The 18,109-nt window shown below is 43.1% G+C and overlaps 1 protein-coding gene across 3 annotated transcripts in view; it reads right to left on the reverse strand.

The window, feature by feature from the left end:
* Positions 1 to 18,109, reverse strand: part of slc30a6 (solute carrier family 30 member 6) — a 146,996-nt gene that overhangs the window by 24,083 nt on the left and 104,804 nt on the right. For all 3 annotated transcript variants that reach the window (XM_085980192.1, XM_085980190.1, XM_085980189.1), the window contains 5 exons: positions 14,048 to 14,096; positions 12,277 to 12,396; positions 9,177 to 9,279; positions 8,525 to 8,572; positions 1,676 to 1,744 (listed from right to left, as the gene is read on the reverse strand). In XM_085980192.1, coding sequence (XP_085836318.1) covers positions 1,676 to 1,744; positions 8,525 to 8,572; positions 9,177 to 9,279; positions 12,277 to 12,396; positions 14,048 to 14,096 — 389 coding nt within the window. The remainder of the gene's footprint in view (positions 1 to 1,675; positions 1,745 to 8,524; positions 8,573 to 9,176; positions 9,280 to 12,276; positions 12,397 to 14,047; positions 14,097 to 18,109) is intronic.

Raw genomic sequence — 18,109 nt, forward strand, 5'->3', positions numbered from 1 at the left:
GCAGTATTATTCAATGGTTAAATATCTGATACTGATGTATTAGAACCCAATGGATGGACAATGTGCTCTGTTCCAATGCATTCATAACACAATTATCCTCAACATTTCCATATAGCTTAATTGACTGTCTTAGCTCTTCCATCTGGAAAAACTTACAGTTCTCCGCATCCACAGACTCTACGAGCCTATCCGGAAGCCCATTCCAGGCATTAATCATTCCTTGTGTGACGAACTCCCTGACATCACTCCTAAATTTGCTTTTCACAAGTTTGAACCTGTGCCTCCTTTTCTTACTTTTTTGGCTTAGCTTGAAGAAATGTCTCAGGCCACATCAAGTGCGAACACGCCGCACACTCAGAAACAGTAGAGAATCTGAAGTAACAGGTGTGAAAATAGATTCTGGATCTTCTTTATACGAGGTCATCTCTCAGTCAACCCTTTACCAGGCCGAAGAGCTCGAGTTTCTCCAGGATTAAGCAGAAAGAAAGTAAAAGTAAAACTTCAAATAAAAATAGGAGAAAATATAGGGAGACTTGACCCTTAGTGTTAGGGGGATTAAATACGTGGGGTTACGGGGATAGGGTGGGATATGTGTTGGTGTAGGGGTTACAGGGATCGGGTGGGATATGTGTCGGTGCAGGCTCGATGGGCCGAAATGGCCTCTATCTGCACTGTGGGGTTTCTGTGATTCTGTGAATACGAGGAGAAAAGGAACAGCAGGATAAATACAGGTTTATTTTAAATTCTGATGTAAACTTATGTTTTTAGTATTTTAAGTAATTTAGTAATAAAGCTATCCCCAACGAGTTTATTACAGTAATGAAGTACAGGTAGACTATCCTTTATCCGCACTTCCGAAAACCTCTAAAAACCGAAAGTATTTTCGTGGAGCGTAAGTCGTGCGCACGACATGACCCGAGTGGCGCCAAACATGACAGGAGTGGTCCGGGAGCTCTGCCTTTCCCTGTGAGCAGGGCAGAGGGTCACAGAGTTCCCTCCTGGGTAGGAGATCGCAGGCCGAGCCGGGCAGTGTTAAGGAGGTACCAGGAGAGTGAACCCAACAATACAGCGGCCCGTCCGATAGTCTTTTCTTCCCCCACCCCCGACCTGATTTGCGGGCCAGCTTAGTGTAGGAGTCAGCCGATATCCAGCTTTCCCACAACTGGCGGCGGCAGTCGAGCCCCAGACCCCCGCTAAGTCAAGGAATTCAAATACGGAGCAGGGGGAGCCGGAAACCTCGATCTAACGGCAGAAATCAGCAGCCGTTTTATTAGTTTTTTTTTCTTCCCCTAGCATTTTTTTACTTCCCCCTAGCATTTTTTTAAAACAGGCTGTGGAAAGAGTCTCTGTAGCTTAGCAACAGCTTCAGAGACGCTTCCAAGGCAGGGCCCGAGTGTTTACAAGCTGTTGCTAAGCAACAGTGTTTGTTGTCAGATACGGAGGTGAAAACCTTCTGAAATCCGAAAAATTCCGAAAACCAAAACACAGCTGGTCCCAAGGTTTTCGGATAAAGGATAGTCTACCTGTATTACTATGTTACACAGAGGGACAGGGAAATATAGTTCAGATTATATTCAATGCGTAACCATCATCAACTAAGAGAACTTTATCATTTAAAAATGATAACATTTGCTGCTACAGAGCTAAATTCATATTCTATTTATAAGGGTCATACCAGAGTTCCAAATCCTAGGGTCCAAAAATGCTCATTCCGCACTTCAAGAACACCATCCAGAGTGGAGACCTGAAACAGAGACATCAAGGCATTCATATGCACAGTGACATTTCAAGTTTTACTTAAAGGCAAGTTCAATATTTCTAAATTTCAAAACAAACAAACAAAAAAAACGACCAGACTGCCTTTTAACATTCCACTGTAGAACGTGACAAGTTACCTGCAAACGGAAGCATACAGAAAATAGGTACTTGGTTTCGAAAGACCACTTTATTTATATATGTTGCTGTCAATCTACCTTATTTCTCTCATTTTGAAGGGTTCATGTTAGACATGGGAATGAAAATAAAGTTCCTGGCAATGAAAAAGCAACACAAATCTGTCAACCAACGAGTCCCTTTTCTGTTTCAGGCTGTTCGCTGCTGTTGTCACACTTTCTCCTTCAGCTAGGAACGCAGCACACTGCCCGACAGTGCTGCTGCTCATTCTGTTTTCTCACGAGACAGGGGTGTAATGCCACAGGGCACTCCATCCAGAAATCTGGATATGGACCAACAAATCTTCTTCAATGCAGATACAGCAAACTGAAGTTGAAGTTTGGATTTAACACAAAACCACATGGCTGGGAGCCCAGTGCTGTTACTAGGATGCCCCCAATGAATCAACGTTTACTTATCATTGCTTTCTGAGAATCAGGACTACTTTTTATTCTAATACTCCTGGAGATACTTAAATACTTTCACAATGTTAAGATCTAGATTTCAAAGCAAGTAACTAAGATTTGACACTGAAAATGAAATATCTCCAGAGTAGGTTCTCCAGCAACTTACATTGCAAGTCTTAATGACTTAAGCTAACATCTTGAAGAACAACTTGCATTTCTATAGCATTTTTCATGACCTCAGGATGCCCTAAAGCACACAGCAAATGAAGTACTTTTGAAGTGTAGTTACTGTTGTAATGTAGAGAAACGTGGCAGCCAATTTGTGCGCAGCAAGGCCCTTGGGATCTGTATAAATAAACGCTGTGGCACGTTTTACTACATTAAAGGTGCCATATAAAGACAAGTTCTTGTTGTTTTTGTTCCACAAACAGCAATGAGATTGTCTGTTTTAGTGATGTTGGTTGAGGGCTAAGTATTGGCCAGAGCACCAGAAGCATCCCCTGCTCTTCTTCGAATAGTGCTGCGGGATCTTTTATGTCCGCCCCTAAGGGGGCAGACGAGGCCTTGGTTTAACGTCTCGTCCAAAAGACGGCACCTGTGACAGTGCAGCACTCCATCAGTAGTGTAGCAAAATGCCAGCCTAGATGATGTGCTCATGTCCCGGAGTGGGGCTTGAACCCACAATCTTCTGATTCAGATGCGAGAGTGCTACCACTAAGCCAAGGCTGACATTTTTGGCTCTATTAAGTTTTTGTTCTTCAGTCAACTAGACCAATATTTGCTACATACTTTGGAAGTCATTATCTAGCACCAATGACTGGATTTTACCAGTAACATTCATATGGAATATAAGAACATAAGAAATAAGAGCAGGGGGTAGGCCCCTTGAGCCTGCTCCGCCATTCAATAAAATCATGGCTGATCATCGACCTCAACTCCACTTTCCCACCCAATCTCTATATCCCTGGACTCCCCTACAGTTCAAAAATCTATCGCTATCAGCCTTGAATATACTCCAAGACTCAGCATTCACAGCCCTCTGGGGTAGAGAATTCCAAAGATTCACAACCCTCTGAGTGAAGAAATTGCTCTTCATCTCAGTCTTAAATGGCCTACCCCTTATCCTGAGACTATGCTCCCTAGTTCTAGACACTCCAGCCAGGGGAAACAACCTCTCAGCATCTCTCTCAGAATCTTTTATATTTCAATGAGATCACCCCTCATTCTTCTGAACTCCAGAGAGTATAGGTCCATTCTATACAATCTCTCATCATAGGACAGCCCTCTCATCCCAGGAATCAATCTAGTGAACCTTCATTGCACCATCTCCAAGGCAAGCATATCCTTCCTTAGATAAGGAGACCAAAACTGTGCACAGTACTCCAGGTGTGGTCTCACCAAGGCCCTGTACAATTGTAGCAAGACTTCCTTACTCTTATATTTCAACCCCCTTGCAATAAAGGCCAACATGCCATTTGCCTTCCTTATTGCTTACAGTACCTGCATGCAAGCTTTCTGTGTTTCTTGCACGAGGACACCTAAATCTCTCTGAACACCAACATTTGAAAGTTTCTCACCATTTAAAAAATATTGTTTTTCTATTTTTCCTACCTAAGTGAAAAACCTCACATTTCCCTACATTATACTCCATCTGCTACCTTGCTGCCCACTCACTTAAGTCTATCCATTTGCAGACTCTTTGGGCTGGATTTTCATTGAGGAGGCAGGACTACAACTTTTGAGGTTGTAGTCCCGCCACCATAGAGTTCTAGCCAACCCACGCGATTTTGACTTGATTGACCTTGTTGAGCGCGCCCAGCGGGCTCAGCAGCCCAATTAAGGGCCACCCGGCAACAGGTGATGTCACAGATTGAAATTTCATCTGTCAAGACCTTTTGACAGATGAAATATCAGCGTTTCACAGCTCTTTGAAGCTGTCAAACACTGACAATCTGTACTCCAGGTTAATTCCTTCCTCTCAGGATGATTTAGAGATCTCCCCGGAATAGAAAGCAGAGGTTGCAGATTTTGACAGCTGGCGGCCATTCTGCTTTCTGTGCCGGTGAGATGAGGGACTCCCGAGACCTGAAGGAAGGAAGGGTGTAAAGGTTAGTAGAACTTCTTTAAACACTTTACACAGACCAAACACACTTACCTCTGCACTCATGCACCCATCACTCACCTTAACACCGGACATCTCAACCCCTCCAAGCCCTTCAGCCTGCCTCGCTAACTTGGCGTGGTTTGGAACGGTCGGGAATCCCACATTTCAATAATGAAAATAGGGATTAGGCTAAAAACTGCCACTAATCCCCTTCCCGCCTCATGGAGGCGGGTCCCAGTGCGGAGCGGGTACCCGCCTCCTTTGAAACTGGCATGGAGGCGGGACCCCCGATTTCGGGGTTTTAAACTCCCACACGTCTCCAATCCCGACTCCACAGCCTAATGAAAATCCAGCCCTTTGTGTTCTCCTCACAGCTTACTGTCCCACCTAGCTTTGTATCATCAGCAAACTTGGATACATTACACTCGATCCCTTCATCGAGATCATTAATATAGATTGTAAATAACTGAGGCCCCAACACTGATCCTTGCGGCACCCCACTAGTTACAGCCTGCCAACCTGAAAAAGATCAGTTTATCCCTACTCTCTGTTTCCTGTCCATTAACCAATCCTCTATCCATGCTACTATATTGCCCCCAACCCCATGAGCCCTAATCTTGTGTAATAACCTTTTATGTGGCACCTTATCGGATGCCTTTTGGAAATCCAAATATACTACACTGGTTCCCCTTTAGCTACCTTGCTAGTTACATCCTCAAAAAACTAATACATTTGTCAAACACGATTTCCCTTTCATAAAACCATGTTGACGCTGCCTAATCTGGTTATGATTTTCTAAGTGCCTTGTTACCACTTCCTTAATAATGGATTTCAGCATTTTCCCAATGACCGATGACAGGCTAACTGGCCTGTAGTTCCCTGTTTTTTCTCTCCCTCCTTATCTTGAATAGAGGTGTTACATTTGTGACCTTCCAATCTGCTGGGACCGTTCTAGAATCTAGGGAATTTTGGAAGATCAAAACCAATGCATCCACTATCTCTTCAGCCACCTCTTTTAGAACCCTAGGATGTAGGCAGTCAGGTCCAGGAGATTTGTCGGCTTTTAGTTTCTCGAGTACTTTTTCTCTACTTATATTAATTACGTTAAGTTCCTCACCCTCATTAGACCCTTGGTTCCCCACCATATGAAGTCTGATTACCGGTAGCAATTGTAAAGTAATTTTCCACTGGGCAGTGACAGTGCTGACAGGTCATCACCAAAGTCCAAAACTCTTGATGTTGGCAATAAATAGTTAATTAAAAAAATGGCTAGTCAGTGATGCCATCAACCTGATTTTCATCAGAGCATCAATGCAAACAGATGTAGGCTTCATCTTCCTCACAGAATCCATATAAATCCTGGATAGCGCTTTCAGTTTACACAACTCAAGTCCCGTTGTCAGTGGGACAAAGGTTCAGCCATGAGGTAAACAAGTGATCAAAAACATAGAAAAGAAACATAGAAAAATAGCAGGAGTAGGCCATTCGGCCCTTCGAGCCTGCTCCGCCATTCAATATGATTCATGGCTGATCCTCTATCTCAATACCATAGTCCCGCTTTCTCCCCATACCCCTTGATGCCTTTTGTGTCTAGAAATCTATCTATCTCCTCCTTAAATATATTCTCTGACTTGCCCTCCACAGCCTTCTGTGGTAGAGAATTCCACAGGTTCACCACCCTCTGAGTGAAGAAATTTCTCCTCATCTCAGTCCTAAATATCCTACCCCGTATCCTGAGACTGTGACCCCTTGTTCTAGACCTCCCAGCCAGAGGAAACATCGTCCCTGCATCCAGTCTGTCTAGCCCTGTCAGAATTTTATACGTTTATAAAAAGAAACTAAAAGGTAAAAATAAAATTAAAGAATGATTAAAAATGTGGAGTGGTGTTTAGTGGGGGGGGGGGGGGCATGGTGGTGAAGAGGGGTGAATAACTTGGAATAAAAATTGAAATGCTGGAAATACTCAGCATCTGAGGAGAGAACAGATGAGTTAACGTTTCAGGTGTAGACCCTTCTGTTCCCTCCATATATGCTGACTGACCTGCTGAGTGTTTCCACCTGTTTTGTTTTTCTTTCAGATTTTCAGTCTTTTGCTTTTTGAGCATTACGCTGATTTTCCACTTTTTGGTAAGCTGTCTGGCCATTACATTTGAAGGTTTTGATAACAAATTTCCCCTACAGCAAATACTCTCATTTCGGTCAACAAAATGAATAGCTAACTTTATCTATTTGTTTGTGCTTGTACCTCAATCCTACCCCTATAAAGAAAAGCTGGACTGTTGGCAGGTAACAGACTTCCCTCCAGTACCATTGTCGGGTCTTCCCCATTCGCCAGATGGATGTGTCCTCCACACATTGCTGAGTTAACTAACAAACAAAACAGTTAAGCTAGCTCAACGTAGAGTGCTGAATTAAGAAAGAGTTGTACTCGAGATGTGGGTATTAAGAGTCAACCGTGTAGTGTGGGACTAGAGGCACACGTTGGAGTACCTGAAGGACATTATTGAACCAGTTGTGTTTTTTTTTTTTTTATAAAAACAGCAATCCAGCAACTTTTATGATCATTTTTTTTCTCCTGGTGCTCGCGCACAAATGACCAGATTTGTTTTCACAACTTGCCATGGTGGGAATTGAACTCATGATCTTTGGGTTGCTAGTCCATTCATGTCAGGGTGAGTTCTTCTTCTCTTCCTTCTTCTTCTTAGGCAGTCCCTCGGAACCGAGGATGACTTGCTTCCACATTAAAAATGAGTTCTCAGGTGACTGATGAGTCCAATGCGGGACCTACAGTCTCTGTCACAGGTGGGGCAGACGGTGGTCGAAGGGGCGGGTGGGTGGGGTGCTTGGGTTGATGTGCGCTCCCTCCCGGCGAAGAGACTCAAGGCGTTCAGCACCTTCCCGGATGCTTCTCCTTCACTTTGTGCGGTCTTGGGCCAGGGATTCCCAGGTGTCAGTGGGGATGTTACACTTTTTCAAGGGGGGATGTTACACTTTTTCAAGGAGGCTTTGAGGGTGTCCTTGAAGCATTTCCTCTGCCCACCTGGGGCTCTCTTGCCGTGTCGGAGCTCCGAGTAGAGCGCTTGTTTCGGGAGTCTCGTATCGGGCATGCGGACGATGTGAACCGTCCATCAGTGCTGATCAAGCGTGGTCAAAGCTTCGATGCTGGGGATGTTGGCCTGAGCGAGAACACTGATGTTGGTGCGCCTATCCTGCCAATGCATTTGCAGGATCTTGCTGAGGCAGCGTTGGAGGTACCTCTCCAGTGCTTTGAGATGCCTGCTGTACATGGTCCATGTCTCTGAGGCATACAGCAGGGCGGGTATCACTGCTGCTTTGTAGACCATGAGCTTAGTGTCGGGTTTGAGGTCCTGGTCTTCAAACACTCTCTTCCTCAGGCGACCGAAGGCTGCACTGGCACACTGAAGGCGGTGTTGGACTTCATCATCGATGTCTGCCCTTGTTGACAGTAGGCTCCCGAGGTATGGAAAGTGGTCTACATTATCAAAATTCATGACAAGGCCTTGGACAATCGGGGGGCAGTACTGTGTGGCAGGGGCAGGTTGGTAGAGGACCTTTGTCTTATGGATGTTTAGTGTAAGGTCTATGCTCTCGTACGCTTCGGTGGAGGTGTTGACGATGGTTTAGAGTTCGACCTCCGAGTGAGCGCAGATGCAAGCATCGTCTGCATATTGTAACTCGATGACAGAGGATGGGACGACCTTGGATCTGGACTGGAGGCGACGGAGGTTGAACAGTTTCCCGTTTGTTCTGTAAATTAGCTCCACTCCAGCGGGGAGCTTACTGAGGGTGAGATGGAGCATTGCAGCAAGGAAGATCGAGAAGAACGTTGGTGCGATGACACAGTCTTGTTTGACCCCGGTCCGTACATGAATTGGGTCAGAGGTGGAACCGTTGGTCAGGATCACGGCTTGCATGTCGTCGTTCAGGGTGAGTACGAACATTCAGACTCTCTTAGTGTTGCCATAAATTTAAAGTTCAAATGGGCTTCTTTGGTAAAATGAAAAGATAGCCACTAGTTTCAAGTACACAGATTTTTAAGTACCTTGATATCAATACATACCTCTCTTAAAAGTTTGTCCAACTGGCCAATCACATGAGGTGGTGTTGTCTGTAAAAATGAAGTCAAGTCAAATTATAAACCTCGGTAGTATAACTGCAGCATCCCCATTTATAATTATTTATGCAGAAAATATATTTATTCACAAAATGAACTGTTTTTTTCCCCTCATTTTCAATCCCTTGCTTGTTATTTGCCACCACAACCTCAGACCCTGCCCTTCAAACACCGATAGGAGTAAAAAAATATTTAAGTCAATAGCCCTTAATGCTGTGCGACTTGATTCTTGCATAGTACTCTTAATTCATCATCTGAAAACTGCTTCCATCACTACCAACACCAGTGACAGACCTGTAACCACCCGTGCTTAAATTCAGTGTTATATAAACCAAAATTTTCTCTCCAGACACAATCTAAGTTTGGAAGGACAAAATATGCAATTCAAGTGGACATAGCATGACAATTTCACACACTCCATCATTGTGCTTTAAAGAGCTCCGAGTAAATAAAAAAATCTGCACTGCAGTTGCACGAAAACTTAACATGCCTAATGTTATGCTTTACTGAAATACTAGTGAGAACCTGATTTAATGACCATAGACTGAGTTTCTATTCCCCAAGGTTTGACATGATATGAAAAAAAAGGGACTCCTACCTGAAGTAGCACCTTTCCACTGTAGACACTCATGGGATACATGGTGCCAAATGTCATAACAGCAATAGCTATAGCCGTGGCTGTGTCCACTGCAAAATAATTACTGGGAATAGAGGGGAAAAATAGTTGGTGGACAAAGGATAGTAATACAGACTTCTACATTTCCCATAGCTAGATAAAAAGCATTAACAACTTGCATTTATATAGTGCCCTTAACATTAAAAAAATCCCATGGTGCTTCACAGATAGAGGGAGCAGATTCTGTGCCTCCAAGGGAGAGATTAAGAGGGGGGATTGAAAGCTTGGCTGAAAGATGGGTTTTGAGGGGGTTTTAAAGGTGGAGGTTGAAATGTATAGGCAGGGAGGTTTAAGAAGGGAATTCCAGTGAGCAGAGCCAAGGTAGCTGGAAGCACACATGGTCAGAGATGGAGGACAGGACTACTGGCTAAAAAACAGAAAGCAGAGAGTAGGGGTAAAGAGCAGTTATTCACATTGGAGGAAGATAGAAAGCAGTCTACCACAAGGATCGTGCTGGGACCACTGTTATTCATAATTTACACTAATGATTTGGACTTAGGAACAAGTAACTCAATCTCAACATTTGCAGATGTTAACAAACTTGGGGTATAGCTAACACTGAGGAAGAATGCAACATAATACAAGACGACATTAGAAAACTTGCAGATTGGGCAGTTAAGTGGTAAATGCACTTTAACAGATAAATGTGAGGTGATGCACTTTGGTAGGAAAAACAGAAACATCACTTACACCTTAGAAAATAAGAAACTGAATGGTAAAGGGATCTAGGGGTACAGGTGAACAAATCATTAGAAGCAGCATCGCAGGTCAGTAAAGCAATTAACATGCTAATAAAGCACTGGGATTTATTTCTAAGGGTATATAATTCAGAAGTAGTAAAGCTATGCTAAACTTCTATAGGACCATGGTTATACAGCACTGTGCACAGTTCTGGTTTCCATACTATAAAAAGACATAGAAGCACTGAGAAAGTGCAAAAAAGATTTACAAGGATGGTACCAGAATTGAGAGATTATAGCTATCGGTAAAAGTTGAACATGTTGGGGCCTTTTTCTATAGAAAAGAGAAGACTATGAGGTCTTTAAAATTAGGGTATATGTGGAGAATGTTTCCACGTGAGAGAATCCAAAACAAGGGGCTATAAATACAAGACAGTTACTAATAAATCCAATAGGGATATATGGAGAGTTTGTTTTACCCAGAATGATTAGAATGTGGAACTCGCTGCCACAGGAAGTAGTTGAGGCAGATGCTTTCAAAAGGAGACTAGACGTGTACATGAGAGAAAAGGGAATAGAAAGATATATCGAAAGGCTGAGATGAGACAGATGGAATGGGAGGAAGTACGTGTGGAGTATAAACATCAGCACAAGACTAGTTGGGCCGAATGGCCGGTTTCTGTGCTGTATATTCTATGTAATATAGAACTAAAGGCAATTACAGAGATAGGGTGGGGTAAGGATATGGACGGAATTGTAGAGGGGACCAAGGATGTTCAATTTTATGCTCTAGGGTTAGAGAGCCAATGTAGGTCAGCAAGGGCATAGGTGGTAGGCGAGTGGGACAGGAGAGGGGAAGACTAGTTTTGAGTAAGTTGGAGTTTATGGAAAGTGGAGGATGAGACACCAGCGAGTAGGACATTGGCGTAATTGAGTCAAAAACATAAGGATTTTCGCAGCAGAAGACTTTGACTCGAGTGGACGAGGCTGTGATGGAGGTGGGCAATGTCCTGGAGGTGGAAATAAGCAGCCTTGGTGATGATAGAATTCCGGGTTTGAAGCTCAGTTCAGGGTTGATCAGGATGCCGAGGTTTTATACGGTTTGGTTCAGCCTAAACAAATGGCTGGGGAGAGGGATAAAGTCAGTGGCAAGGGAATGGAGCTTGCGGCAGAAGCCAAAAACAATGGCTTCAGTCTTCCCGATGTTTAACTGGAAGAACTTGACTCAACTATGATGTCAGACAAGCAGTCTGGCAACACAGAGATGGCTGTAGGGTCAAGAGAAATGCTGGAGGCAGAGCTGGGTGCCATCAACATACATATGGAGGCTGACATCAAGTCTGTAGATAATGTTGTTGCATGTAGAAAAGGAAGAGGAACAGCATGTAAACATAGAAGATAGGAGCAGGAGTAGGCCATTCGGCCCTTCGAGCCTGCTCCGTCATTCAATGAGATCATGGCTGATCATCCAAATTCAGTACCCTGTCCCTGCCTTCTCCCCATATCCCTTTAGCCTCAAGAAATATATCCAATTCTTTCTTGAATATATTTAATGAACTGGCCTCCACCGCCCTCTGTGGCAGAGAATTCCACAGGTTCACCACTCTCTGGGTGAAGAAATTCCTCCTCATTTCAGTCCTAAATGGCTTACTCCTTATCCTTAGACTATGACCCCCGGTTCTGGACTCCCCGGCCATCAGAAACATCCTTCCTGCATCTAGTCTGTCCAGACCTGACAGAATTTTATAGGTTTCGATGAGATCCCCTCTCAATCTTCTAAACTCCAGTGAGTATAAGCCCAATCGACACAATTTCTCCTCATACGTCATTCCTGCCATCCCAGGTATCAGCCTGGTGAATCTTCGCTGCACTCCCTCCATGGCAAGAACGTCCTTCCTCAGGTAAGGCGACCAAAACTGCACACAATACTCAAGGTGCAGTCTCACCAAGGCCCTGTACAACTGTAGCAAGACATCCTTGTTCCTGTACTCGAACCCTCTTGCTAAGAGAAAGCGGAGGCAGCTAAGGACAGATCCCTGGGGGACTCCGGAGGCAACAGTGCAAAGGAGGAAAGAGAAGGCTATGCATGAAATGGGCTGGCTGTGTGGCATAGAGCCAGCCAAAAGCAGTTCCATGGAGCTGGGCAATGGAGGAGGATAACTTAATAACGCTGTGGAAAGATCAAGGAAAACAAAGGATAACACACTATTATTTCCATTTTAATACACTGAGAAATTTTATTTTGATTCAGAACCTTAATTGCATTTAACACACCTCCACAGCCTATTTTCATATTTGTCAAAGATCAGATGCATTGCAGAACTAGAGCACACATAACTTACTTCATTTCAATCAGCATGTAGGTGATGCAGAGCGCCAGTGCTCCTGCAAGGTCAATTAGGACAAATGGGTTCATGCGAGGGAGCAAAATGCTGCTTAAACTAGGAATTACCCCACATAAGCTGAAAATAAAATAAAATATTAGGACTTTTAGAAACAATCCATTCCTGAAACTCTCATATTTTTTGGCAATGAATCTTCATAAAGTACAATAACTTTTTAATTTTTTTGGCTCAACAACTTGATGGACACAAAATAACTTATTTGACATTAGCGTTTAAACAAAATAATTTTAAAAGGCATTTGCTTTTCCCCATATCATTCGTTATCCCAAGTAACTAATTCCAAGAGCTCTACCAGTATTGTTCTGACAACAGTCACCAGGAGCTGTGCAAGAGCAACCTAGAGTGTTACTTGCTCTGATCTTCCCTCCTTGTAGCAAAGTGCTAAAGCTCCCCACTTCCCAGGGTGAATAAATTCAGCAAACCACAACATGGAAGACGCCAGCCAGGCAAATTGTGTCCCACTACACCATGGCACGATGTCTTCGCGGCTAATGTGCTCCAACACCAGTCTGGCCAAAAAATACTACCATTTTAAATGGCTTGGCTCTTCCATTTTTTTCCTACAATATTTCCTGCACCAAATGTATTTATAGCCTGGCACTGTGCGAGACTTGAAAATGTTGTTCATAATCAAGTGTAAATGAATGGAAATGATTAATATTTATACGGATGGGAAAAATTCTCCATTTGCAGTACTACTCCCTCCAACCCACCCACAAGATAATAGAGAATGGATCCCTGGGTGTGATTGAGAGGCAGTAATCTGATCCAAGGGTACAGATGATGTAATAATCTTTAAGAGTGAAGCTTTAGTGCTTTATAATTATCGGAGTTCAACGATGAAATTACAGCCTTGAAATTACTCCAGGGTGTTTATTTTGTTTTATGGCTTATGCAGTAGTACTACTATATATTATGCAGCGTATATATTCAAGTTTTGTCCCTTTTCATAAAATGGAGATGCCAACGGCTGCTGTGCTCCATGCTATTAAAGCACTATGACACCCATGCTTAACAATTGTAATCCAATCATTTTGAAATTGTGGCGAGAGTGAAAATATTCACACAGTATTACATGCATGTATACTTACTGGTTAATATACATCAATGAAGCTGACGTGAAAAACACATTTCTCTTAACTACAGGATTATCTCCTCGCCCACAAGGCCAGTTTGCGACTGCAGTACAAACTGCTCAAATGCTTGATCTTTAGCAGGTGGTTTTGTAAAAGTGCAGTCCACTGGGACGCTGAATGATCAGCTGGTATGTCCCTACTCGACAAGGTTAATCTTTATCTAAATCACATCAATCTGTCCGATTGTGAGGGAAAGAACAAATTACAGCAACAATTACCCTTCAGCTACTTCAAAAACTTCTAATTTGGCATCTTGTAGTAAGATCAGGGTATTTAATTTGGGTTTTGAAGACGGCTTAAATTACACCTTTCTTCACAATGACTTCTTTTGTGGCATAGAGACTTTACACCAGGCTTATAATGGCTGCAGGGACTCTGCTCAAATTACCTGCACTAGCAAACCTAACTACCTTGATAACACCCCTCCGCTCCACTCACTAGTTCTCAAATATACTTCGACTGCATATTGTCAGCAAGTGCCAGATAAATTCATTTTAGGCAGTGCTGGTGTTACTCTCCTTTTCAGGGTCAGCAGAAGATTGCCTGAATCAGCATTGCTAAATCACCCTTACCTTCGGCTTAGATCAGCAACGTGCTCCTGGAGCCAACTTGTACTAGCAGCTGCAAAGACAGTAGAAAGGCCCATTAGGTTCCTTTTCCTATTGTTGTCTGCAAATGAACACCCTGAAGCACTGCAGGTTGAATCCAAGAAACTGTGCTTTTACTTTCTATAACAAAACATTTGTTTTGGTCTCCCGGTACTTTAGAGGAATATTCCTTTCCTGTTGTCGCTGACTGGAGAGAAATCAACTGATTACAACATAACTGTGGTTACCTGCAACAGTTTTTTTCTCCTTTAAACAAAATGTTATTGTACAGCATGATTTACGACTGCATGTTGGCAAAACCACTAAAGCTGAACACAGCAAGACATGCCAATGTCTCAATGGATTGGCACTAAACTGTATGAAACAAAGGCCTAGAAATTGGGTTGGGACGCCAAAGTGGCGCAAAAGTCGCCTGAGCGCAGGATTTAGCGCAGCGATTGGAGTAATACCGATCGCCAGAAATTCAGTTTCAGTGCCGCTCGAGGGACACGGGGCGAGGCTCGAGGTGCTCTGCGTCCCTCTTAAGGCGCTGAAACTGATTATCGCAGCGCAACGTGCCGCAGTGCCACACGCTGCGGTACTGCAGGCCTTCCTCCCACTGTTAAGGGGGAGGTGCCTGCAACAGCGCGATCCCCGCTCGCGAGTGCCGGCAAATGAGCCCGGCACCAAGGAGAAGTGCTGAGCTCTCGGGAAACAGCCGGCAATGCCGCGGGGGGGGGGGGGGGGGGGGGGGGGGGGGGGTTAGGAGGCCGGGGACGGAGGTGCTGGCAGGCGGCCGCTGAAAAAGCGGCCGCCCCGCACCTCCACGTTAACTTGCGCCGCTGCCGGCACAGTAAGGCCCCGTGAACCGGGCGTGCCCCGTTCGCTACCAAATATCGAACGGGGCACTGCGCACACCGATGACGTAATCGGTGGCGGCGCAGCGCAAATGCCTAACGCCGCCATTAGCGCCCCTACTGAATATCGCGGGAGACGCAGCCAGTGGCGCTACAGCCACTGACTGCCTCTTTAGGCGCTACTCACCCAATTTCTCCCCCAAAGTATTTTGCCTTTGTATGAAATAACACTTGTTCTAATGAAATCACACTTGTTCTAATGAAATCAAGTGGAAATATGTGCATTGCTCACACACTGCATGAAAAGACTATTAAAGTTTACTGCAAGTCTTAATGCAGTCTCTATCTCTTCAGGATAAGGAATTCAATTTTTTCACCATTTCTACTTTTATTGTTTTGAGTGTTCATGAGGACAGAATGGGAATCTGTTGCTAGGTTTCACCGATGTTCTAACTGAGAAAGGGTCACACCAGAAACATTAGCCAATCTTTCTTTCCGATACTGAATGACCATTTGTGCATTTTCACCATTTTCTATTTTACTATATGACTTGTGTGTTAAGACAACTGCAAAAATGTGGCTCAGGTCATTCTCCGATGGGAAAGTGCGTAGACTGCACTCAACTTCTAAAACACAATTGCGAAATGTATTCAACACAAATCCAATGGAACTGCCAGTATCCCCATGTATTGTCTGGGGTTTGCAATTTAGAATCTCTTCATTCCTTTTTTCTCAATCTTAATTTCATTTAAATCTATTTTCATTCATTTTTCTTTCAAATGCTTTTCTTTAGTCACATCATCAAGTTTTAGGGCACAAAAAAAGACATGTTTGACTCAACATATGTTTGGAAACAATTAAAAAAATAAAGTACAAGATGAATTTTATAGTTGCGTGTTTTTGAAGAGGTAATGTTTTCTAAAGCAATAAAATGTTTTCAATCCACATTCAAAAACTGCAGTCAAGAGGGTAGGCTCTCTGGACCATGCACTACATATGCTGGAGAGAGCAGCTCTCTGGGCCAGGCACCATATGCTACAGCAGGCAGAATCTCTAATCACCACCAAATCTTTGAGACTGGTCTGCGTGTAAGAGGGTGCTCGCAATGACTCTCCTTTTGATTGTGTCTTTCTCTCTATTGGGGTGATAACTTAATCCCACTTGGTCAAGCCAGCCTATAAAATGAGTAACTCCGACCAGGAATTTCGAAGTCTGATTTCCTGTCTATGCTCAGTTAGTTGATCGCAGCCAAGATGGCAGTGGGCCATTGTAGTTTGCTTTAATGCCCTTGGATTAGGGAGCAGAACAATCGGTGCAGATTCTCCAATAATGATGGCCAACGAATGAAAATATTTATGGTTGGGCTTGGCTGTGATGTTTATCCTCCTCGTTCCCGTGATTTAATATCCTGCAAAACATTCACTGTCCTGGATCAAATCTGAAGGGCCGTCACTTGGGTTAAGTACTGCAGGTTGCTTGGCCCCCATGGTATCAGGAGTCACCGACTTCAAGAGAAAATTGACAAAACAAAAAATAACCACATAATAAATCCAGTATCAGAATATTGGATTCTGTTTCGGAAATCTGATGGCTTATCATGAGGCAATAGTCTCTTCCCCCCAAAGTGATTAACTGGAAGGCATAGTCATTGGAGTGTGCATAATGGCTTATGACAAACTGACCGTGATTTCAAATTGCTGTTGTGATTCGTTTGTACCCTTGAAAAACTCCACTTAAAAAAGTCTGTAATCGCTCTCACGGCGACTGTCACTCTGATGTTTAAATATTGATGAAGTGTTGTAAAAAACTTAACAAAAGAGATTGAATGCGGAAATATTTTCAGATGTTGTTAAACTCACCAACAGCATCTATGCAGCTGTGAAGTGACTCTATATTTCTATACAAACCCTTAGGCCACCCAATTCACATTGAAAGCTATGGAAATTCATAAAATAGAAAAATTGAATTAAAACAAAGACCATTAAGTCTTGAAAAAAATTACAACAGCAACTAAATCTTACCATGTTTGCTGAACATGTGTTTTGCTAGATTAATCAGAGACTGATGAGTAAGACATGTTCCTAATCTCTCACGCACTTGGTCCGATTAGTCCCAAGATGCCGTCTAGCAAGGTCCTGAATACCCAATTGGTTAACACCAGCTGGATTCAACTAAAGGTTGCACACAAGTGATGCCACACTATAGGAAAGATGTCGAGGCAATAGAGAGGGGACAGTGCAAATTCAGTAGGATGCTACTGGTATGAGAAAATGTAAATATAAAGAAAGACCTGAATAATTGGGGATGATTTGATAAAGGTGTTTAAAATTATGAAGGGATGGGGCAGACTAGGTAGAAACAGACTGTTTCCAGGGATTGAGGGGTTTTGAAACAGGTGTCATAGATACAAGATCAAGTCTAAGTGATTTAGCAGACAGTGCAGGAGGAACTTTTTTCTTTACCCAAAGAGTGCGAGGCTATGGAATGCACTACCAGAGTTAGTAATCAAAGTAGAAACCAGAATAAGTTAGATAGTTAGTTGAAAGAAAAGGAAATAAAGGAATATGGGAACAGAGCAGGCACAAGGAATTAGGACTACTGCTCACGTAGAGGATAAACATCAACACAGACTTTGGGCTGAAAAGCTTATTTCCATTTTGTAATTTCAATGTAATCTATGTAAAGAAACAACATGATTGGTCCATGTAATTAATAACTGAGTGAAAGAATTAACTTATTACTGCAGGTAAATAAACATAAGTAAGTTTGCACCTTAATGAAAAGGTAATTAGAATAATTAGATGTGCCTTGAACGACATTAGTCTTGCAGTGTTTATATTTGAGTGCATCATCATAGAATTTTACAGCACAGAAGGATGTGCCTGTATGTGATGGGTAAAAATACAAATCACTTTTCCATGGTCTTTCATTTCACTACAGGTCTTTCAGTCTGTATTCTTCAACTGGGCCTATGTGACAGTTCTCACCCAAAACCTGCAAAAACCTAAACTCATCATCTGGCTGACAATTATATTACCGTACTTATATTATCTATAATTATCTTAATTATAACTCCATTCCAGAGACTTGAGCATATAATCTAGGCTGACACTTCAGTACAGTAGTGAGGGAGTACTACACTGTAGGAGGCGCCATCTTTCAGATGAGAGGTTAAACCGAGATCGTGTCT

This window comes from Somniosus microcephalus, chromosome 3 (genome assembly GCF_052327205.1).
Source record: "Somniosus microcephalus isolate GS21.2 chromosome 3, FLI_Smic_1.0, whole genome shotgun sequence".
Lineage (NCBI taxonomy): Eukaryota > Metazoa > Chordata > Chondrichthyes > Squaliformes > Somniosidae > Somniosus > Somniosus microcephalus.